This window comes from Talaromyces atroroseus (assembly GCF_001907595.1).
Source record: "Talaromyces atroroseus strain IBT 11181 chromosome Unknown scaffold_7, whole genome shotgun sequence".
In the NCBI taxonomy this organism is placed as follows: domain Eukaryota; kingdom Fungi; phylum Ascomycota; class Eurotiomycetes; order Eurotiales; family Trichocomaceae; genus Talaromyces; species Talaromyces atroroseus.
The window spans coordinates 230,214-251,652 of NW_017971439.1; the positions used below are offsets into that span (position 1 = coordinate 230,214).

Consider the following 21,439-nt stretch of genomic DNA (forward strand, 5'->3'; position numbering starts at 1 on the left):
TTGTATAACATAACCCTAACCCGAAGGTGGCGCATTTTACTTTGGAAGACAGCCACTTCCTTTTTATTCAAGTCATACATATATTCTTCCGGAAATGATAGTCAGGCATTTCAATATAGCGAGAGCTAAGCTGCATGTATATATATTGAATATCACAAGATCCTCTCTCTACTGGATGTTGGTCCGTTCAAGTCCAAATCACTTGGTTCCTTGTCAAGCTCTCGCAGCGCCATCGTATACAGTCCTGCCCCTGCTGAGCTGTTCCCGGTACTGGGACGCTGGAATCGCTTGTTGTAACGGTCGCTGGAGGAGATGTTGCTCTCAGAGGTAGATTGAAGGCCGCGAATGACTTTCCAGAGTGGACGCAGTGTAGGGATAGATCCAGCAATGATAATAGCGAACATCTGAATTCGTCCGTTAGTATGCTGTAAATAGGTAATATCATGCATTTGAGCAAGGGAATAATACCTCGACCATATACCATATGGCAATAGGCGCCCACGAATCTGTAAACACATCGTTAATCAGGAAGAATTGAAGGTGGATGTGTGTAGGTGGGAGGAATCTCACATGTTATATCGGCGGTATTCTTGATATTGCTCATCATAACGACTTTTACGATACTAGCTATTGCACCACTATGTAAACAGTATGTCTTAGCAACGCCTTGTCTTCGAAAAGAAAAAAAAGAAAAAAGGATTGTCATGACTCACACAATGCCGCCACTCATTACAATGGCCAATCCCCATTTCGTGCGTGTTTTCATGTTGAGTCTCCAGACCATGAAGACAGGGAAAATTGCACATAAAAGATCCATGGCAGCGTTGTACACTTTTGTTATTGTCTCTTTTGTCATTCTTCAAGATGCGAAAGAAGAGAAGCTAAACACGAACGGAGAAAGATTGGACGGATTCTCGTACCAGTAACAGCTCTTCCACCAATGTCCAGGGTGGCCGCTGACATGCAATGCCCTGGGATGGAAGGGATCCACGCCTTTTCCGGAGGAGTGCAGTATCCAAGCAATACAACCATGGCGAAGACATTTGCGCCTATCATAATGATTGAAGGAATGTACAGGACGAGCTTATACGAAATCTCAACTGAGGACCCCAAGATCCTCACCAGAAACATCACGATTGAGATTTTCGCCGCGCCGGCAGATAGGAGTGAAATAGCGGGTGGGATGAGCGTGTACTTGGTTGCGAGACTCTGTTTGACGGGGTTCTCGATTTCGTCAAAGTGCAAGCCAAAGCCATATCTCGTACTAAGCGTAACCAGCACTGTGGTGGCGATTGCACCAGCCTGTACAATATCAAAAGGGATGTAACGATTTAGTAACAAAGCACTCTGAATAAGCACCTCTTTCTTTTCTGCTCGTATGAGGTCTAGACTGACATACCCAGGCAAACCCCATGATGACATCCTCCCATCCTCTTCTATTGGTCAAAACTGTACGGCAATAGATTCGACAGGCGACAGCTATGGTGGCTAAAGCTGCGAGAGTCCAGCCCACCGCTAGCAAGGTTGGGCGGTAATCATTTGTCATGCTGAATATGTTAGCAGCGCAGAGTTTGAGGTTTCAGAGACCGTGGTACTTACTAGAGAATGAACTCTGAAGACACAGACGCTGACACTCGTGAACTGTTGATGTTGCTTGTTCTTGCTTCTCTCTCTCTCTCTCTCTCTCTCTTCCTCCCTTTTTCGGAGATCGCCAAATCCGATCTCTTCTTCGGAGATCGAAACCCGATAAAAGAGACGAAATAAGGAAAGAGGGACACTGGAAGGTATACCTACATGATTAGTTATTGGTGAAAAGATAGAAACCCGTTGGTTTATTTGCAGTTTGTATAGTAGATATCCGCTACATCCTCCTGCTTTTTGCCGGACGGAGTAACTACATGATGCAGAAATCCAAATACCCAACATAACTAATCCCTGTCTATATCTCGAGGGATTCGAGGCACTTCGTTTCTCTTTTAGGTATTAGGCCAGCCTAGTTTTCACAGCGCTCTCTATGTGACAAGGGACCCCCCAACCCCCCGGCCGAGACCAGCGCAGTTACTGGCGGCATCAAGAGAATGCAAGCATGAATTTGCACCAAAAGTGGTGGTTTCCTAGTCGGCTCAAGCCCAGAAACAAGTGCTGCTGACCTTCATTGTGACACATGCCTAATGCATCCTAATCACAATAGTGACCTGTCTATATATTAGAAGTGGAGTCGCACCAAGGCGGATTACAAGACTTGTCATCCGACTGGACAGCTTTGCTTCGAAGCTGTCAATAATGAGCCAAGCCTGGAAGTATATGGCACAGCTGCAATACATAACCTTACCGTCTCGTATAGTTACATGTATAGTCGTAATTTTTGTAAATTTGGGTATCAGTAAAAAGGCGTGACAATCAATACATGAGAATCGTATCTTGACTGGTAAGGCTCCGGTATTCATTTACCGAATTACAACCTGGAGAACTCATCCTATGCCTAGATGACCTCTGCAATCTTCCCAGAACCCGCCCATCCGGTCCAACCTCCCATTGGTAGGAAGGAAGAAAAAAAGGAAAAATAGCAGTTGCATGCTTGTATGCTCTTCAGGCGGCACTGGGATTATCGAAAAACGTGCTGGTGATGGAATGAGCCCAGAGGAGACATGGAGCTGCTGCTCATTCCGCCATATCGGAATCGAGATCATTCTCGAGCAAAGTGGCGTAGGTGCGAAGAGAGTCACAAAAAACATGCATCTTTTCGAAAACGTGCGCCCCCTTGAGTATCTCCGACAATAGTCGCACCAGCATCGCACCCATCCGCCGTAATTGCTCGGGCTCAAATTTATCCGCTCGGTCACCTGGCGGTGCCAGATCTGCTTCGCGCAGTACACTGGTAATGATTCTTAAAAGCCGTCGCGTATCTCGATGAATAATATCTTTTGTCGGGTCCGACGCGAGCATCTCGAGCCATTTACACAAGAACAGGGCGCATTCGAGGTTACAGAGGGAATGGATTGTGCTCCATGTCAAGGTCTGTGTTCTCGCGACGTATTCCACGCCGAGGCGGACGGGAATGGAAAGAGCGTGGATGGATTGGAGGACGGCGTGGTAGATTTGGGGGGTTTGCGCGGGTCTTGGGGCGTTGCAAAAGGCTGATGCAATGGCTTCCGGCTCCCCCGTTCCTAAGCTGCGGTGCGGGCCAAGGTTGAGGTGTAGCCTGATGCATGCGATTCGAAATATTGCTGTCGCGTTGAAACCGAGGGGTCCCTTTGGAGATGAAGGGGTGATGGACGGGTCGGAGCTTGTCTCCCAGCTTTTCTGCCATCGTCGGAGCGCTGAGTGGAATCTTGTGAGGAACTCGACGGGTAGTGAGGTAGGCTGGTCCTCGGAAGAGACTGGGATGCGGAATGACGCCTCCCATGCTAGATATATGTGTTGGAAGAGACCGTGGATTAGGACCAGGTTCCCAAAGGAAGATAAGCTCTGATGAATTGGTTTATTGTGAAACAACTGGCCGTAGCCGTCGCCAAAGGAGACGTAGTGCGGCCACCTGGAGCGGAGAGATTTCCACTCCGAGGCACTTGACGCTCTCCAGAGCTCCTCAGGCCAAGGGAGATAGAGAGAACTAACTTCACTATTCAGGATCTTTGGAGGCATATTGTAAAGAATCGTTTGATTACTGCAAATCATATAGGCACTGAATATGGTGCGCCGTTGCCCCTCTTGCTGAATCCAGGCGCTCCACGATCCATCGCTGAAATGACGATCGTGTAGGAGCAGGCCGCTATCCCGGAGATAGAGCGACATTTGACCAGCAATTCCAAGTGAATCGTGGAGTAGACCATGATTACCCCATGTGCCCAAAGTGGTAAGGATGATCTGAGCTTGCAGCACCTCAAAGTGAGTCTTCTCCGTAGTCTCAACGTGGGAACGAGGGGTATAAAGCGAATGAGACTGGGTGTATAGACTGATGTGGTGATCAATCAAAGATCGTGACGCCTTGTAGAACCTCACGGCTCGTTCTCGCTCGAAGCGATATTGCGCCCCCATAGCCATAATTGCTAAGATTAAAGGCGGAGACAGATCCGCAATCGACACGGTCGATATGTGCAAAAAGGGCAAATGCCCATGGCTTCCTGTGAAGAACCCTTCGATGTATCTGCACAAGACATATTTCGAGGGCAAAGTAAAAGAGACTGGGAGGTGTGGACGCATATGATCGATCTGCGTCACAATACAGCGGTAGTCCTCATTGCTGATTCGCCACGGATAATGTTCACTGGAAGAGTTGGGACGTGAGTCGCAGTGTTGCGAGGCACTTTCCACATCCTGAGAAGAGGATTCGTCGTTTCGTGGTAAAGATGGGAGTTGGAAATTGGACAGCGAGGCAACATCGTCATCCGATGGCGGGCTATCTGGAACGGGCTGGCGGGGAGTTTTGTCGACAATGGTCGAGGGCGATGCATCGAAGCCCGGGAGAGAGATGAGATCGTTTGGAAGACCAAACCCGAGTCCTTCCAAGGGGAAGTTGGTATCAACGCTTCCCCATAACACGTTGAGATCTTCCAGATTGTCTTCTAGAAAACTGTGAGAGGTGGCGGGCGGCAGTAAGGCGTTGATGTCCTCGTCTATTTGACCTACGGCATTTGCCGGGAAAATGGGAGGAACGGCGCCAGATGGGCTGTTTACATGTGCAAGCGGCGTGGCATTATTCTCCAAGGGCAATGCCTCTCCATGGCCAGAGGCATCGCTCTTGAGCTTCAAGTGGCGCGACAACAGGTCACTATTGTTTTTGCTACTCAGCGTCTGATGCGATGCGAGTCTCCAGTAGTACGTACCGCCGAGTGAAGTCCTTGCCACAGCGGCAGTGAAATGGCTTCTCGCGAGTATCTGTGCATGTCAGACGTGCGCATGCCGGCAGCAATGGGAACAGGAGAACGCACGAGTCCGCTCGTGGCGCAGTAGGTGTTCACGTCTGGCGAAGCGCCTCCGGCAGAATCTACATGGTGCGACTTCAACACGAGGGCGCATGGCTTCAAGGAGGAGAAGGGATGATGCTCGTCGGGGGATGTCCGACTGCTGCTCTCCACTTCCTGATAAGGATACAGCATGCATTACATAAGCCGAAGGGACGAACGACTAACGTAATCGGACACCGAGCGGCTATAATAAATAAGGCCTACTATATCGATCACTGCCTATAATAACTTTTACAGTTACACAAAGACCCATAACAAAGCCAGTCTCATTAAAATTATATATATCTTCAGATAGGATCCCATATTCTTATATAATATCTTATACGCAGTCAAAATACTCTCCGATTATCTTGATATCTTCACACTTTACTCACTCATAGTTATATCTCCATGGAAATCATAATTTCACTTCCAGATGCCGGTTAACAAATCAATAAACCCATTTCTCACTAACGTGCTTATTTCCATATAAGAAAGAAGAAGATCAGCCATATCTTATACAAGAGATAGCTGGGGGGGTAATCCATATTTATCAAGATCAAGAACCCACTTTAGAAGGGATTCCTCCTCATATTGAGTCATTTTATAGCTATTAGCGCGTTTTTTCAGCTCGATATTCGATGCCGGCAAGTCGACGTTGAAAAGTTGTACGCGAAACGTTATAGATCCATACAGCTTCACGTATAGTTCGAATTTTTCCATTTTTTAAATCGGAAATGGCAAGTAATATCTTGCCTTCTTGGTTAGCCAATTTTTTGGCGATTTTCTGTACGATTTGGTGGCATAATGACGCGTTGAAGATTGGTGTATAGAAATATTTACAAGATTGGAAAGGGAAGTGGCCCGCTCGGTGTCCGATTACGTTAACTTAGTTTAACTATACCGACTCAACAACGTAGTCTCTCTCTGTAAAGCTACTGACGGTATTTGATCTGCTGCGAGGCAACCAGAAAAAAAATGCCCCCGGATTGATTCAACTGGGTGTTCTATAGCTGCTTCGCATCCTGTAGAACAGCCCGAGAACCCGTACGGTCGTTCTGAATACTGCCATCGTGATCGTGCCCGATGGGTTTACTGCGACTCTTATCGGTGGAGTTGGAGGAAACGAGGGGGTTTTTACCCCGAATTCAAGGTTCCTCGAAGTCTTCTATCCAGTGGGTTCTACTCCGACTCCGGCGTTGGAGTGGAGTCCTGATAAGCCGGCAAAATCAACGTGAAATGCAGCAAGCACCGAGTATACACCGCGAGGAATTTGGTGTTTTTCAACCTGCTGTCACCTTGAGGCGAGTTGGCCCGGAAAATGTGTAAGACAAAAATGTACCCTCTTTCCATTAGATGCCGACATTAAAATGAAATAGCATGCTATGTTGTCGTCGGTGCTGGCGTCGTAGGGCTTACTACTGCGCTGGAACTGAAAGACCGCCACCCGAGTGCCCATGTTACCATCGCAGCCAAGTATCTGCCAGGCGATTCCTTTGCAGACTACGCGTCTAACTGGGGAGGTGCCAATTGGTTTCCTGCCTCGGCTGACAATGGCCGACAAGAGAAATGGGACTCGATCACCTACAAGAAGTTTCGACATCTTTCTAGCGCGCGACCAGACTCCGGTGTCAAGGCCATGAACATTCGCTTCCATTATGACAGACCAATCGAAGAGGTTGGAATTCTCACGCCTTCCACGGGGAAACTCTGGTTTGAGGATCTTGTTGGGGGGTTAAAGCCCATTGAGAAGGATGAACTTCCCGCCGGCGCAGCTTTTGGGTTTGAGATGGCTTCATTTGTTCTTGATGTTCAGCGATATCTTCCCTGGTATGATGACTGCCTAGTTTACGCTGGCAAAATCAAGTGCTCGTCGTCTAATTGAGATGGTTGTAGGTTACAGATGGAAGCCCACTCTCGTGGAATTGAAATCCATCGAAAGATCTTCACCGACATTCGCGAGGTCTTCAATTTGTACCCTAAGGCATCAGCGGTGTTCAATTGCACCGGATTAGGCTCCCTTACACTTGGGGGCGTTGAGGACAAAATGCTATATCCTGCAAGGGTATGTTTCTCTCTCTCTCTCTCTCTCTCTCTCCCCTCTACTGGCTTTGTTATGACAGGTTCTGACAGCGCGCCCCCCCACGGGGGCTTAGGGTCAAATTCTGCTCGTCGAGGGTCCAAAAGAACCAATTCCCACAATGTACTTCCAAGCTCCACATCGAGACGCAGATGCAACACATATCTTTCCACGCGGCAAAAATGGAATAGGCGGTGTGATCTTGGGGGGATGTCGGGAAAAGGACAACTGGGATGGATCAGTCGATTTGGAATTTGCAGAGGTTATTAAGCGAAAATGTTGCAAGCTGGTTCCCCAGCTTGGAAAGCCCGAAAACCTCAAGATCATCAAACACGGCGTCGGGCTTCGTCGTAAGTACAGTTATCCTGAATATTTTTTTCGAAATTTCCCCGTTTGCGTTGCTAATCCTATACCTACAGCCAGCCGAAAAGGCGGTGCGAGGGTCGAAGGTGAGTACATTGATGGCAAGCTCGTCATCCATAACTATGGCGCCGGTGGTACTGGGTTCCAAGCATCTTGGTAAGTTTTCCGATGGATGTGACAAGAGGCCTCGAATATACCGCTGACAGCATCAGGGGTCTGGCCCAGGAAGCCGTCGACTTGATTCCCGAACGAGCTCGACTATAAATCTTTGCTTTCTGACCATCAGTTTCTTTGGCTATGTAAATACAGACGGCTTCATTCTGCTTCCAACGTTTCTCGTATTTATCATATCAATCTCTAGTGCTATATTATTATCTTCATGCTTTCATACCTGACTTGGGGAGCCAGTACTCTCGCTCTCCCTCGATCATCCCCGAGGGCAGTTGACCAAGCTTTCCAACCAAAAGGCGACCATTTTCTCTTTTTAAGAACTTCCCAAACCCTTTCCCTCCAGTCACGCTATCCTTGTCTGCATCCCATACAATCTCACCCCGCAACATCGTAAAGCGAGGCCAGTTCCGAACGCGCATCCCTTCAAATGGCGTATAGTCGACCCCGTGGTGGAGTTTCTCCTGTGCAATCGTGGTCTCACCTTGGCTGTGTGGATGCCAGATAACTAGATCTGCATCAAACCCTGGCATAATGGATCCCTTCTGCGTGAGCCCGTACAGCCTGGCCGGGTTGCTCGAGGTTAGTTGCACAAAACGAGCCACGCTCAGTCGCGCTCGCTCCGTTGGAAGACATGCTTCTGATTCACTGAACAGAAGAGAGAGCCGGGTCTCAATTCCTGGGATCCCCTTGGGGATTTTACTAAATCGGGGAATTCCGTCGATCATCCCAGCTTTCTTCCCCTGGGGATGGTCGTATTTGGTGGACGCGTGGTCTGACGAAAACACAGTGAACGTGTCGTTGGAAATTCCGCGCCAGAGAGCTTCGAGATCGTCTAGGTTGTGGCGAAGCGGAGGGGAGCACACCCCCTTGGCACCATGGAAGGCATCATGCTCGTGGTTTGCCAGTTTGTCAGACAGTAGGAAGAGATAATGGGGACAGGTCTCTGCATGGATCGGGAGCAATCTCGTCTGCGCTTCCCTGATATGCTTCATGGCTCCGTCGGAAGAAACGTGAACTAGCAGCACCGGAGCATCGACCAATTCTGCGAGTCGAATGGCACGGTACGACGCTTCATCTTCGGCGATTTTCGGCGCTGAAATGGCGTGGAAGAAAGGCGCCGTGTTCTTGTTTCTCTCCAGGCCCTGGATCAGGAAATTGATCATGTCGCTGTTCTCCGCATGGATCATGGTCGTCAGTCCCAGCAAGCGGCATGCAAGCATAGTATCGAGGAGTTGATGATCGGACAGTTTGTACAGCTCGTACGTCATGTATAGTTTGATGCTTGTGATGCCTTCCTCCTTGGCAATCCGAGGCAATTCCTGTTCCAGGATTGTCGCGTTGGGGTTCGTGAGAATAAAGTGAAACCCGTAGTCGCAGTAGCTTTGGCCACGAGCTTTTCCGTGATACTCTTCGAGGACGGGGAACAAGGATGTCATCTCCTTCGTTTGCGATGCAAATGCAAGCACCGTCGTCGTACCCCCGGCGACCGCACTGCGCGTTCCAGTCTCCCAGGTGTCTCCAGTCGGCGCATTTCTTTGCGCCAGATGCACATGCGAATCGACACCACCGGGGGTAATGTATGCGCCCTGCGCGTCAATGATCTTGGTCTCGGGGCCTTCAGGCAGCTCATATCCTATAAGAGATATTTTTCCGTTGGAAATTCCAATTTCTTGCCCGGCAGGAAGCACGCCGCTTTCCGTGGCCTGATCATGATCAAAATGAGTACATATTTGACGGCGTTGGCATTGGGAACGGGGGAACTCACAATGAGCCCGTTTCTCACGATAGTATCCAGCTGCATGGTAGCGATGCAATTGTAGAAGAGGGTTATTGATCCATCCTGTGCAACTTTTCTAGGTGAGTGAGTCAAGCTTGAACTTCCGGCTTATCGTCCCTGGGTGGAGTTTCGACCCCAACAACTCCAATTTGACGCTTCCGTGTACATTGGTTGACAAAACTCGACTCGTAAATCTTGAGGTGAAAAAAAAAAAAATTGAAGCAAGAGAACTGCGTATTCTTCTAGTCCTAGGAGGGCTGTGGTCGAAGGCTACCGGAAGGGGACTTTTCGTGCAGTTCATCTAGAGTTTACGGTTCAATGTAAGGATATGTAAGGATAACAACGGAATATTAACTAGGAAGCCACCAAAAAAAGGGACCCCTTAAGGGAGCTTCTGGGAATGCTCATTTGATGTGTAGATAATGCCTTATATTTCGCTCTCAATGGAATAATACATGTTGATTGATCATAGCAAGTCTGGCTCAATGACCCCCGTACGATCCAGAATAGGGTGGTAGTGTTCAGGTCGACGATGCTTCTCAAAGGCAAAAACAGTGCTCTTAGGCCGGTGGCAGTCTGCCAGGTCAATTGTTGCCAGAACCAATTCGTCCTCCTTCGTTTGGGCTTCCTTGATAATGTGCCCCAGCGGATGCACAATGATCGTTCCACCCACCAACGGATTCCCATCTTCAGCGCCCGTCTTTGCCACGTTGATGCTGAAACAGGCATTCATATAGCTGTTTCCCTGGCATGAAAGTTTATGATGCAGCATGACCATCTCCTCCGCGGCTTCGGGAGTGAGGTGATCGAGCTGGTGGCCACTGGCAGTTGTCGGGAATGCGGTGGTATTATATCCACAGCATAAAATCTCCATTCCTTGGAGGCCGTACACGCGCCACGCCTCGGCCCAACGCCGGTCATTGCAGATGAGCATTCCAATGATCGGATCGCCCTTGCCCGCTGATTGTGTCGCGGTATACTGGCCGCTCGACCTCTTCAGTGCGCCCTCGACGAGTCCGGGGGCTCTGAACGCCGGAAACCCAAGATCTCCCGGGCGGAAATAACGCTTCTCTAACTGCTGAACGGCGCCGGGCTCGGTACGAGGCTCCACGGTGCCGGGAAGATGGACTTTGCGGTATTTCCCGACGATTTTATTTGCGTTCGCCGAGTAGTAAACACTGGAGTTGTAGTCGATATGGGTTCCATCCTTCTGAATGCTACGTTCCGCGTAGCCCACATACACATCTATACCCAGTGCACTTGCACGGTCAAAAAGAGGCTTGACGTTTGGAGATTGCTCTATTCCCCCCTTGCTTGGATCTTCGACGTCAAAATACTGGTCCAAGTCTGTCTCCTCGAGAAGATATCGGGGGAAGAACGTGGTGAAAGCAAGCTCTGGGAAGACAGCAAGCTTTGCTCCTTGCTGCGCGGCCTGTTCCAAAAGCGACAGCATGCGCTTCAACACATCTTGCCGGGAATCTGCAAGATGAACGGGGCCAAGCTGGCAGGCCGCAACGGTCACCAACCTGGGCGATGAAGTCGTGGAAGCCATGTTTGCGCGTGGTTTTGGAGGAAGAGTTTCTGCACAGGCCGACGATACCGCTGGTAGATTATAATGGACTAAGTATACGACCCAAATTCGGGGTTGAAACAGGTTATCAGTTGAATTCACCCCAACCAACGGAGTCTTATCTTTCTGGTTCCCACTCCAACCTCAAAACTAGATCTATCTATGGCCGATAGGGGTTAGTAAGGGCTTTTGCTTTTAACAAGTTAAAGCTCGTGGTCCCTGGAAGCGTTGCACAGAGAAAGTGTACATGCTCTTCGATTTTGCAACAACAAACATGGGACTTCGAACTCGACTGCAAGTTAGTCAAGGTGATTCCTCGCTGGCGCTGTCCAACAAAGACCTCGAACCTATACCCCGGGGCTCCCCCAAACGAACATGGACATGGCCGTCTCTTCTCGGCTTCTGGATCGCCGAGGCGTTCAGCATTAGCATGTACCAAGGTGACTGAATGGCCTCGAAATGAAAATATATGAAACGACTCACAGCTAACTCAATGCAGTAACCTCCTCTGCTGTAACGAAGGGTCTCAGTCCACCGATGGCACTGGGAGCCATGGTTATCGGACATGTGCTAGTATGCATTCCGGCCATGTTAGACGCGTATGTTGGTGCCATCCATGGAATCAACTTTCCCGTATTCACCCGCATGAGTTTTGGAATGAGAGGAAGTTATTTTGCAGTCTTCGGTGGGTTCTTCACGGTCAAAGAAAGAAAGAAATTTTTTCTTCTGATTATTTCGCAGTGCGTGGCATAGTCGCGGTGATCTGGTTCGGTACACAGTCGTATCAAGCAGGCGAATGTATATCAGTGATGATCCAAGCCATCTGGCCATCCTTCAAGAATCTTCCAAATCATCTGCCGCAGAGTTCACCCGTGACATCGTCGGAGCTTCTGTGCTTCTTCCTCGCTATTATCGCTCAGCTTCCCCTGCTGTATCTCAATGTTTCCACTCTACGGTATTTCTTCCTGGTGAAGACCATAGTCATGCCGGTATTTGGAATTGTGCTCTTCAGCTGGGCCCTTGCCGCGGGTAAGTAAATCTGAAGGCAGAAGACAGTAACTACTTAGTAACTAGTTATATGAATTGCTGATCATGTATGTCAGCCCACGGATTTGGTCCCGTATTCTCGAAGCCAAGTCATATCAAGGATGGAACTCCAGTGGCGGTTGTCTTTCTACAATGCCTGACAAGCGCAATCGGTCCGAAAGCAACCCTGGCATTGAGTATGCTCTTTTCTCTTTTTTTTTTTTTTTTTTTTTTTTTTTTTTTTTTCTTTCCTTTTTCTATAATACCCGTATATAATGCTGGTTGAGATGTCTAATGCGATGCAGACATGCCCGATTTCACTCGATACGCACGAAGACCCCGTGAAGTCTTCTGGACTCAGGCCGTCGGTCTGATCATCCTCGTTTCGTTATGTGGACTATTAGGCGCAACGGTCTCGAGTGCTTCGGAGGTGATCTACGGACAATTAACCTGGAATCCACTCCAGGTGGCGCTCCTTTGGAATAACAGAGCGGCCCAATTCTTCGCTGCATTCTGCTGGGCTTTTGCCGCAATGGGGACGAATATTTCGGCAAACAGTGTCTCGTTCTCGAACGATATCTCACTGTGGTTCCCGAAATACATCGACACGAGACGCGGGGCCTATATATGTGCATTACTGAGCATTCTGTCAATGCCATGGTACATACAGCATTCGTAAGCTTTTCCCCTCCGCTTCAACCCGGCGTCGATTCGACGACTTGCCACTGATATATCATGCATACAGGGCGGCCTCCTTCTCGGCATTTCTGGGCGGCTACTCACTCTTCCTTGGTGCGATCGCTGGCGTAATTATCGCGGACTTTTGGATCTGCCGCCGTCGAAGCATTAGGATCCGTTCGTTATACGAGATGCAGGGAACGCATTACTTTACTGCGGGATTCAACCTGCGGGCTTTTATCGCCTTCATCTGTGGGATAGTGCCAAATATGCCCGGCCTAGCGGCGGTGTGTGGGCAAACTGGGATTCCCAAAGGTGCCTCTTATCTGTACTCCTTGAGTTGGCTGGTGAGTTTTGTTGTCTCTGGGGTTGTATATTGGCTTCTGTTCCAGATCAAACCCTTCAAGGTGGACGAGGAAGAGGCAGAGTTTCAGTTGCCTATCGATGGAGTCGAGGCAGAAATGGTCATGAATGAAGAGAACTCACATGTGATTCTGAAAGACAAATCATAGATATAAGATATATTGATCTGATCGCTAGACACGGGGAGAGAACTCTCTCTCACAAAGTGAACCACTAATATTGACCTTGTGTGATGATGAGATGAGCGTCAAGCCAGATAAGATTCGTTTACCTAAGTACTGTAGCCACAAGCCCGTGTCACGAATTGGAACGCCGGTCATTGCGACACTCTTTCATCCCTCAGTTTGGTAGTTGATGGGATGCCAACCCCAGAGTAAAGAATCGCGGGCATAAAGTGTAAATTATATGTATACGGATAACCGTATTTTAGGGTTTAAAGGTTTCATGACGGGTACGACTAACCAATGTATATATTACAATACATTGCACAGCCACACGGCAGGTCTCGTGGCTGACCGAACCGAAATACATCACGATACCGCAAATATACGGTAACATCAATAATACATGTAGTACTTTAGTCGGTCGGAGTATGCGGGCGTCACTAGTTATATTAAATTATCCATCATTAGTTTTCCTGAAATATCTCGACTAGAATCCCAGAGCTGGACGACACTCAACAGAATACCACTTCAAAGTTATCCAGTGAGAGCCCCTGAGAAGTCAAACTAGATAGAAGAAAGAGGGCTAGAGATAGCCAAGAAGAGTTCAGACCACTATATGTACAGTATATCAAGTCGCACATAATTCCCGTGCATAGCTAGAATTACCAAAGGCTCGACATTTCCTACCCAAACACACTAACTATCGTATGAAAATGTTTCCAGTAGTGTAGCTTGACCGCTGATTTTAATTTCGCGTAGTTATGTCCCTGACTAAAAAACCTCTGAATGCGGTTTTCTTCTCTTTTGGTTTCCTTTTTCTTTTCTTTTTCTTCAACTAACTTATTTCAACGTCTTTGATTTGTCACATATACCATGCCGGCCACTATAGTTCTGTGGTCAATTGTCGGCCTCGTGCTTCTCAGGATCCTATATGAACGCATACGGGATAGGAGTCTTCCTCCAGGCCCCCCTCGTCTTCCACTCATTGGAAACCTCCACCAAGCGCCTACCGATGTTCCTTGGGTGACCTACCGGAGATGGATCCAGCAGTATGGACCAATCATCAGCGCCCAATTCGGCGGCAATACAGTTGTTTTCATAGGAGATGCCTCTATTGCCCGAGAGCTTTTGGAGAAACGGGGACATATCTATAGTGACCGGCCACGCATGGTTATGGCCGGCGAAAACCTGACGAAAGGCATGCACCTGCTCCTCCGCCGCTATGATGAACGGTACAAGCTCCATCAGCGTCTTGATGCGCCGGTGCTTAGCCCTCGTGCATCGAAGACTTACTATCCATTGCAGGATTTAGAAAGCAAGCAACTGTTGTTTGATTTCTTGTCCACGAATAACTTCCAAATGGTGTATGAACGCTATGCAGCAAGTGTGGTTTATAGTCTCGCATACGGAATCCGCTTACATACCGGCACCGAGCCGATGCTGAAGCATGCACACCAGGTACAGGAAAACTTTGCATATGCAGGCCGCGTAGGCACGTGGATTGTAGATGCGCTTCCGTTCCTTAACCACTTGCCATCCAGATTGGCCCCGTGGAAAAAGACAGCCGAAAAGTTCTACCAGATTGAGAGGGCACTGCATGTGGGCAACATGCAGACTGCACTTGCTAACAAGGGTTGGAACTGGACTAAGGAGTTCTTCAAATCCAAAGAGGCGGCTCAGATGTCAGACATTGAATTGGCTTATAATCTGGGCATTTTGGCTGATGCCGGCCTTGACACTACCTCCGTGCAGATGCGTATGTTCACCCTAGCCGCTCTTTCATATCCAGAGTTCGTCACAAAGGCCCAGAAAGAACTGGATGCAGTTGTTGGACCGGACCGACTTCCTACCCTAGAGGACGAGCCAAACCTTCCTTATGTTGTTGCAGTGGTAAAGGAGAGTCTCCGATGGCGTTCCATTGCCCCAGGAGGTGTTCCGCATGCCACACTAGAAGAAGACGAGTATTTGGGCTATCGTATTCCAAAGGGTGCTACAATAATTGGCCTTTTCTGGGCCATGGCCCTCGATGAGAACACGTTTGATCGGCCGCTTGAATTCCTTCCTGAACGATGGCTGGAGAAGCCAGAGGATGGGAAAGATCGGTTTGCAAACTTTTTTGGATATGGGCGTCGCATTTGCACTGGTAGACATATTGCCAAAAACTCGCTTTTCTTACTCATTGCACGCATCCTCTGGGGGTTTAATATACGCCACGCTGTCGACAAGGATGGCAAAACCAAGGAAGTCAATGACATGGATATGACTTCGGGATTCGTCTCCTCGCCCTTCCCATTTGAGGCAATCTTCGAGCCACGCAGTATGCAGAGTAAGGAAGTCATTGAGAATAACTGGCACAAAACGGAGAAGGATGTCGATGTGATTATGAATTCGATCAGAGATAAACAGATTTCGATGGGCTTGAATGTTCGTGCTTGAAAGTGGCATCACTTCTAATATCAGTACAAACCCAAGTATTATACTTGATGTTCCTTTCAGGCAAGACCGGCACTAAGATGACAAGAAGAGCCTTGAAGTTAAAAAGTTGGTATGATTTCATATTCGTAGACTCTATATTTATTGTTTCAAGAATCGAGCTCATCAACATTGACGAGGAGATTCCACTGCCCAAATAATATCTAGCTTTATCGATTACATTGCGTTCTTCATCTCTCTTAAAGCAGTCATGACCTCCACAGGATCCTTCTTGCCTGTTGCTTTCAAGACCTCGGGGTCGCTGAGTCTCATGAAGACATTATGGGCCTTTTCATCTCCGATAGTGAAAACCCCTTGTGTCTGCTGATTATTCTTTGTAAAATCATGAAGTCTCTTGATGGCCGCCGAGTTCGATACAGCAAGGAGGAATTTCACATTGGACTTGGTATATTCGTGGCCACTGTAGACTTTGGTATCATCTGGCAAAGACGCAAGCGTCACATTAAGAGCTTTATGCATCTGAGCTGCAGTGCCCTCGAAAAAGCGTCCGCACCCTCCAATGAAAAGTGTATCGCCAGTGAAGACAGCACGCTGCGCGCCGTCTTCCATGAAATAGCATATACTGTCCTGCGTATGGCACGGAGTATGGAGCGCTTTTACATTGATACGCTCACCTATCTTCCATGTCTCACCATGAGCTGGTGTTTTTGTGACATGTTTGCAATCTTTGCCGCCGATTACCTGCAGGTGAGGGAACACCTTCAGAGTCTCATCATTGCCGCCAGCATGGTCCCAATGGTGATGTGTATTGACAATTGCATTCAGCTTTATCTCTCCAGCAGCCAGTTTGGATTTCAGGACAGGAGTCACTTCTTCTGGATTCGCCGGATCGATAATAACCGACTCCTTCGTGGGCTCGTCGGTCACCAGGTACGCGTAATTGTTGCTCTTTCCCGTCCACATCGGTATCGTCTGGACATGCATGTTGCGTGTTTGTGTTTGTCGGTAGAAACACCTTGATCTGAATGGGCGTAGGAAGTTCATTGCTGTTGAGCTGGGATGACTTTTCCAGGGGGGGCAACAAACAGCAGCAAGCAAGCATTACATCATCCCGTTAAAGAATGTAGTTAACTACAGCTCCAGCCACAGTCCGCGTCAGCCACACATAATTCTGAGAGCCAAGACTGCTCTCTGTGGCTTGCAAGCGACTAACTTCTGTCAATATTTTCCAGCTCGACAAATGTTGACTATGGGATAGTGGACTCGACTCGCCCCAAGATGGCCATATGGTGTCTTTAATAAGCTGTCAAAATAGGCCGATCAGGGAGTCGTGATTCTCCAAAATCTTGGTCCAATGGCCGATGAGCTCGGTTTGTCTTCGGCTTTTATCCCTTCCTTGTATAAGCCGGCCTCTCTTCTGCCAATTGCGCGGTATAGAGACAACTTACTGTATCTCATCGAGACTTTTCCTGTCACGATAGTTGTTGGCCAGACAGGAAGCGGTAAGACCACGCAGTTGCCCCAATACCTAGACCAGGCAGGATGGACTGCCGATGGGAAAATCATCGGGGTTACTCAGGTACGTGAAAGATCGCCTTATCTCCCTTTTGTTTAGATCCAAAGCAACACTGACCGAAGCTCTATGGATAGCCTCGCCGAGTGGCAGCCACGACTGTTGCTCATAGAGTGGCCGAGGAGATGCGTTGCAAACTAGGGGAAGAAGTAGGCTACTCTATTAGATTTGAGGATGTCACATCTGCTGCCACGCGCGTCAAGTTCCTTACAGATGGGCTGCTGCTTCGAGAAGCTCTTGTTGACCCGTTGCTCTCCCGTTACTCAGTGATTATGGTTGACGAAGCTCACGAGCGCTCGATCAGTACGGACATTCTGCTTGGAATCCTGAAGAAGATTATGAAAAGACGCCCTGAATTACGAATTATCATCAGCAGTGCAACTCTGCAGGCCGAGCAGTTCTTGCAGTTCTTCTCCGGTGACGATAAGGTGTCAGCTGAAGAGCAAGGTACTGAGCCCGGGGGAGACGTCGGCCGCATTATCAGTCTCGAAGGCCGAATGTATCCTGTCGACATTCTTTTCCTGGATAGCCCTGCAGAGAATTATGTTGAAAGGGCCATAAAGACAGTCTTTGATATTCATTCTCAAGAGGATGACGGTGACATACTGGTTTTCCTAACTGGGCGCGAAGAAATAGAACAAGCAGTCCAAATGATCTCGGAGCGGGCTGCAATGCTTCATCCAAAGGCAAAGTCTCTTCTTCCCCTGCCACTTTTTTCTGGCTTGACTACCGAACAGCAGATGTATATCTTTGAGCCTACACCGGAAAATACTCGGAAAGCTATAGTGTCGACAAATATCGCAGAGGCCTCAGTTACGATAGACGGCATCGTTTATGTGATTGACTGTGGCTTCGTTAAACTTCGCGCCTATAATCCTAAGACTGGCATCGAGACCTTGACCGCGACACCGATATCCAAAGCTTCAGCTACACAGCGCGCGGGAAGAGCGGGTAGAACAAAACCCGGGAAATGCTTTCGGCTATACACCCAACAATCTTACGAGACGTTGCCTGAGATGGGTATACCAGAGATTCAACGCTCGAATCTCGCACCGGTTGTCATGCAGCTGAAAGCTCTAGGCATCGATAATGTCGTCCGTTTTGACTTCCTTTCAGCCCCGCCGTCCGAGCTGATGACTCGTGCGCTAGAGCTTTTATACTCTCTCGGAGCTGTGGATGACTATGCAAAGCTCACGAAACCCATGGGATTTCGTATGGCTGAACTCGGGGTTGAGCCGATGTTGGCCAAAGTCCTGCTTAGCGCTCCCAGCTTTCAGTGTCTCAGCGAAATACTCTCTATTGCAGCTATGTTGAGCTTGCAGGGCTCTTTATGGGTTCAGCATGACGGCGGTAAAGACGAAGCAGAGAGCGCGCGTAGGAAGTTTGCAGTTGAAGAGGGCGATCACATGACATATCTGAATGTATACCAGGCGTTCATCACGAAGGGCAGAAAGGACTCCAAGTGGTGCAGGGACAACCTCTTGAATTACAAGTCGTTGACTCGCGCCGTAAGTATCCGTGCTCAACTGAAGCGGTATCTCGAGCGCTTTGGATTGGAGGTCGACACGAAGCCACCAACTAGTTCTACCTCCGCAGATACTCATAAGCCAGAGCAAATACGTCGGTGTCTTACAACGGGGTACTTTGCGCATGCCGCCAAGATGCAACCTGATGGTAGCTTCAAGACTGTGAGCGGTGGTCTCACTTTACATGCTCATCCGAGCTCATTAATGTTTGTACGTTTGTCTTGTGTCCCACGAAATATATCTTACTACTAAATATCTTGCTAACATTGGTCTCTTCACGCGTAGAATCGCAAAGCTGATTGGGTTATTTTTCATGAAATTTTGGAGACTGGCGAGAAGACCTTCATTCGCGATGTAACGAAGATCGAGAAGAGCTGGCTCGTTCAGTATGCCCCGGAATACTATCGGATGAGCTAGTGGACACATCAAACACGTCCCTTGATGTTTTTGTTAGACAATTCAAACTTTTGAATAGTTAAACTAGTGAAGGTGATTTGCTATCCAACTTCCATAGTAGCCGATAAGATAAGGATAAGGACAAAGCACGTGCCACGTGGGGAAACGCGGGCCTGGGGCATCCAAAAAAGATGCTCGAAAGCTTCTTTCTGTTTGTTGCCAGGCACGTTCCTGCCAAAGCACTCCTTCTTTCTTCATCCACCATGACCTTCATATAACCAACAAACCTCAACAGCTTGCGCACCACAATGTCAGGCCATCACCACCACGATCATGGCCCTGGAGGTCACTGTCACGACGAAGGCCACGACCATTCCGATGACATCACTCCAGCTCTGCAATCACTCTTGTACTCGCAGATCCAGTTTGAGATGGTGTCTACTCTGAACGGTGCGTTTGTGTCAGCGACTTTGTTTTTGAATGAGTGGTCATTGACTAAGAGTGTTATTTCTGCAGAATCTGTCTCCCGCGCCGGCGCCGCTATTCTTCAAAAGCCGTGGACTGAAAGGTTGAGTGAGCAGCCTGAGCTCGAGAGCGATGCCGACGAACAACTCCTGATGCACATTCCGTATGTATTTCTTCTATGGAACCATTTAGCTCATTTAGTCATGATATGGGACGTCATAATTTCGGTTCTGAGACTAACAAACGCAAAAGATTTGCCGGGCAGGTCAAACTACATTCGCTCCTAATCTACACAGCGCCAACCCCATCTGCGCCCAAGACACTCAAACTCTTCAAAAACCGAAACGATATCGACTTCTCCATGGCATCAGACCTCAAGCCCACCCAAACGATCGAAGTACCTCAGCCTGTTCCGGGAACTGACGTCTTCGAGCTACCCCTCAGTCGCGCTTCGTGGAACGCCACTACATCGATTACTCTGTTTTTCGAGGACAATTGGGGCGATGAAGAGATCACTAAAATCGGGTATTTGGGGTTCAAGGGACAGTTCATGGCTTTGAACCGTGAGCCTGTGAGCGTGATGTACGAGGCAGCTGCGAATCCAAGTGATCATGTCGCTATTCAGGGCGTACATGGAATTGGAGGAAGAATTATGCCAGGACAATAGTTTTATGAGGTTTGTATGCACTGTTCACAGCGATGGCAGTCATTGATATCATTTTCTACGTCTACATGATGCGTTTGTAATGAACAACTCGGATGCAGGGATGTCGAAGCCGGACGGTTCCAGTTCCAGTTCCAGCTTTTGTTTCAAATAGTCTATGCAATCCATATTTGAGCGTCAAGATCAGGCACTGCAATCTTATTATTGAGTTTCGTTAAAAGCGTGATCGATCAGAACGTACTTAAGCAGCCAGCATGGCGGTTCGTTCCTGTTCCCTTGCCTTTGCTCTAGCTTTTGCTTTTTGTTCCTTTTCTTCCTCTGTGACGGCGGGAAGATCGGCTGTGGGAACCTTGGGCAGTTCGACGACGCCCTCTGCTTCTCTTTGTAGGGCTTCCAATTCGTCCTCGACCTCGTCTTCGTCTTGGTTGGACATTTGCCCAGCGAGCATTTGGCTTATTTCCTTTTTTTTTTTTACCCAATTAGTACGGTATCATGGCAAAAGTCAAAAGGACGGTCCACCTACCTCCTGATACGCCCTAGCATCCTCCGTCTCGCCCATCAACTTCTCCACAGCAGCCAAGCCACCCATCTCCTTATTAATAGCCTGCAGCACCTGAGTGCCCTGCTGCAACCCAAAAAGAATATCCTTTTGCACCAACGCAAACTCGACTTGGGACGTCAGTTGCTCTAGTTGCGCCAACTGCGCATCCGTCTTGGCCAATAGTGTTTCCTGGTATTTCTTGCGACGGAGCGCTAGAAGAGCGCGCTTCCTGTCATTACGTGCTAGGCATTCTTTCGCGATCGCCGTTTCGCGGTCGGTGAGGACTATGATTCGTTTTTGGTACTGGTGTAGTTTGTCGCGTTGGTTCTTGAGGTCTAGGATTGCTCTGTTGAAGGGTTGGGTGGTTAGCTAAGGAGGACTCGTCCGTCTTTCATTATGTATTACGTTGTAAGCAAAGAAGAAAAACAAACCTATCCTGAGAAGAAATCTTATGAGAGCTATTTGTATTTCCCATGTTTGCAGCATTCTCCTGTTCGGTGAACACCTTCGGCGCGGCAATGACGTCGGAGCTGTTAGGACAGCGCGTTCAACAGCTTTGTTGCAGGACAGGCTTCGAAGATGAAAAGGAAATAGACGGATATATATATGAAAAAAGTGTTAGAAGCATGCTGTTTCAAGTTGCCATGCTTAGATTGTCGCCAAGTGCTCTTCCAAGGTTGTCCCTGCTGTCGTGTGTCGAGATGAA

At 48.5% G+C, this 21,439-nt stretch overlaps 11 protein-coding genes across 11 annotated transcripts, besides 2 other annotated features; 5 read left to right on the plus strand and 6 right to left on the minus strand.

The window, feature by feature from the left end:
- Positions 1-152: 152 nt before the first annotated feature.
- UA08_05540 (hypothetical protein) lies at positions 153-1,546 on the minus strand (the record flags this gene model as incomplete). The annotated part of the gene is made up of 6 exons (XM_020268338.1): positions 153-425; positions 469-506; positions 571-638; positions 714-831; positions 921-1,302; positions 1,400-1,546. 6 exons carry the CDS (start codon positions 1,544-1,546, stop codon positions 153-155), a joined length of 1,026 nt encoding a protein of 341 aa, XP_020119143.1.
- A 1,115-nt stretch (positions 1,547-2,661) lies between these two features.
- Positions 2,662-5,096, minus strand: UA08_05541 (hypothetical protein; the record flags this gene model as incomplete). Its single annotated transcript, XM_020268339.1, has 2 exons — positions 2,662-4,875; positions 4,929-5,096. 2 exons carry the CDS (start codon positions 5,094-5,096, stop codon positions 2,662-2,664), a joined length of 2,382 nt encoding a protein of 793 aa, XP_020119136.1.
- A 50-nt stretch (positions 5,097-5,146) lies between these two features.
- Positions 5,147-5,830: a repeat region (Identified by RepeatMasker using a combination of RepBase library and repeat library created with RepeatScout).
- A 434-nt stretch (positions 5,831-6,264) lies between these two features.
- UA08_05542 (hypothetical protein) lies at positions 6,265-7,650 on the plus strand (the record flags this gene model as incomplete). The annotated part of the gene is made up of 6 exons (XM_020268340.1): positions 6,265-6,268; positions 6,323-6,773; positions 6,840-7,008; positions 7,100-7,373; positions 7,443-7,542; positions 7,599-7,650. 6 exons carry the CDS (start codon positions 6,265-6,267, stop codon positions 7,648-7,650), a joined length of 1,050 nt encoding a protein of 349 aa, XP_020119137.1.
- Positions 7,651-7,763: 113 nt separating this feature from the next.
- On the minus strand, positions 7,764-9,358 carry UA08_05543 (hypothetical protein; the record flags this gene model as incomplete). The annotated part of the gene is made up of 2 exons (XM_020268341.1): positions 7,764-9,260; positions 9,323-9,358. 2 exons carry the CDS (start codon positions 9,356-9,358, stop codon positions 7,764-7,766), a joined length of 1,533 nt encoding a protein of 510 aa, XP_020119138.1.
- Positions 9,359-9,676: 318 nt separating this feature from the next.
- Positions 9,677-9,773: a repeat region (Identified by RepeatMasker using a combination of RepBase library and repeat library created with RepeatScout).
- A 27-nt stretch (positions 9,774-9,800) lies between these two features.
- Positions 9,801-10,886, minus strand: UA08_05544 (hypothetical protein; the record flags this gene model as incomplete). The annotated part of the gene is made up of 1 exon (XM_020268342.1): positions 9,801-10,886. One exon carries the CDS (start codon positions 10,884-10,886, stop codon positions 9,801-9,803), a length of 1,086 nt encoding a protein of 361 aa, XP_020119139.1.
- Positions 10,887-11,178: 292 nt separating this feature from the next.
- On the plus strand, positions 11,179-13,120 carry UA08_05545 (hypothetical protein; the record flags this gene model as incomplete). Its single annotated transcript, XM_020268343.1, has 7 exons — positions 11,179-11,344; positions 11,404-11,589; positions 11,646-11,933; positions 12,008-12,127; positions 12,236-12,605; positions 12,676-12,955; positions 13,001-13,120. The coding sequence occupies 7 exons, from the start codon at positions 11,179-11,181 to the stop codon at positions 13,118-13,120; spliced, it is 1,530 nt and encodes a 509-aa protein (XP_020119144.1).
- An 888-nt stretch (positions 13,121-14,008) lies between these two features.
- On the plus strand, positions 14,009-15,571 carry UA08_05546 (hypothetical protein; the record flags this gene model as incomplete). Its single annotated transcript, XM_020268344.1, has 1 exon — positions 14,009-15,571. The coding sequence occupies one exon, from the start codon at positions 14,009-14,011 to the stop codon at positions 15,569-15,571; it is 1,563 nt and encodes a 520-aa protein (XP_020119145.1).
- A 213-nt stretch (positions 15,572-15,784) lies between these two features.
- UA08_05547 (putative hydroxyacylglutathione hydrolase) lies at positions 15,785-16,552 on the minus strand (the record flags this gene model as incomplete). The annotated part of the gene is made up of 2 exons (XM_020268346.1): positions 15,785-16,170; positions 16,243-16,552. The coding sequence occupies 2 exons, from the start codon at positions 16,550-16,552 to the stop codon at positions 15,785-15,787; spliced, it is 696 nt and encodes a 231-aa protein (XP_020118896.1).
- A 370-nt stretch (positions 16,553-16,922) lies between these two features.
- UA08_05548 (putative ATP-dependent RNA helicase DHX35) lies at positions 16,923-19,084 on the plus strand (the record flags this gene model as incomplete). Its single annotated transcript, XM_020268347.1, has 3 exons — positions 16,923-17,147; positions 17,219-18,877; positions 18,953-19,084. The coding sequence occupies 3 exons, from the start codon at positions 16,923-16,925 to the stop codon at positions 19,082-19,084; spliced, it is 2,016 nt and encodes a 671-aa protein (XP_020118895.1).
- Positions 19,085-19,371: 287 nt separating this feature from the next.
- Positions 19,372-20,195, plus strand: UA08_05549 (hypothetical protein; the record flags this gene model as incomplete). The annotated part of the gene is made up of 3 exons (XM_020268348.1): positions 19,372-19,513; positions 19,580-19,691; positions 19,781-20,195. The coding sequence occupies 3 exons, from the start codon at positions 19,372-19,374 to the stop codon at positions 20,193-20,195; spliced, it is 669 nt and encodes a 222-aa protein (XP_020118894.1).
- Positions 20,196-20,433: 238 nt separating this feature from the next.
- UA08_05550 (hypothetical protein) lies at positions 20,434-21,208 on the minus strand (the record flags this gene model as incomplete). The annotated part of the gene is made up of 3 exons (XM_020268349.1): positions 20,434-20,652; positions 20,716-21,079; positions 21,165-21,208. 3 exons carry the CDS (start codon positions 21,206-21,208, stop codon positions 20,434-20,436), a joined length of 627 nt encoding a protein of 208 aa, XP_020118893.1.
- Between the last annotated feature and the right edge of the window lie 231 nt (positions 21,209-21,439).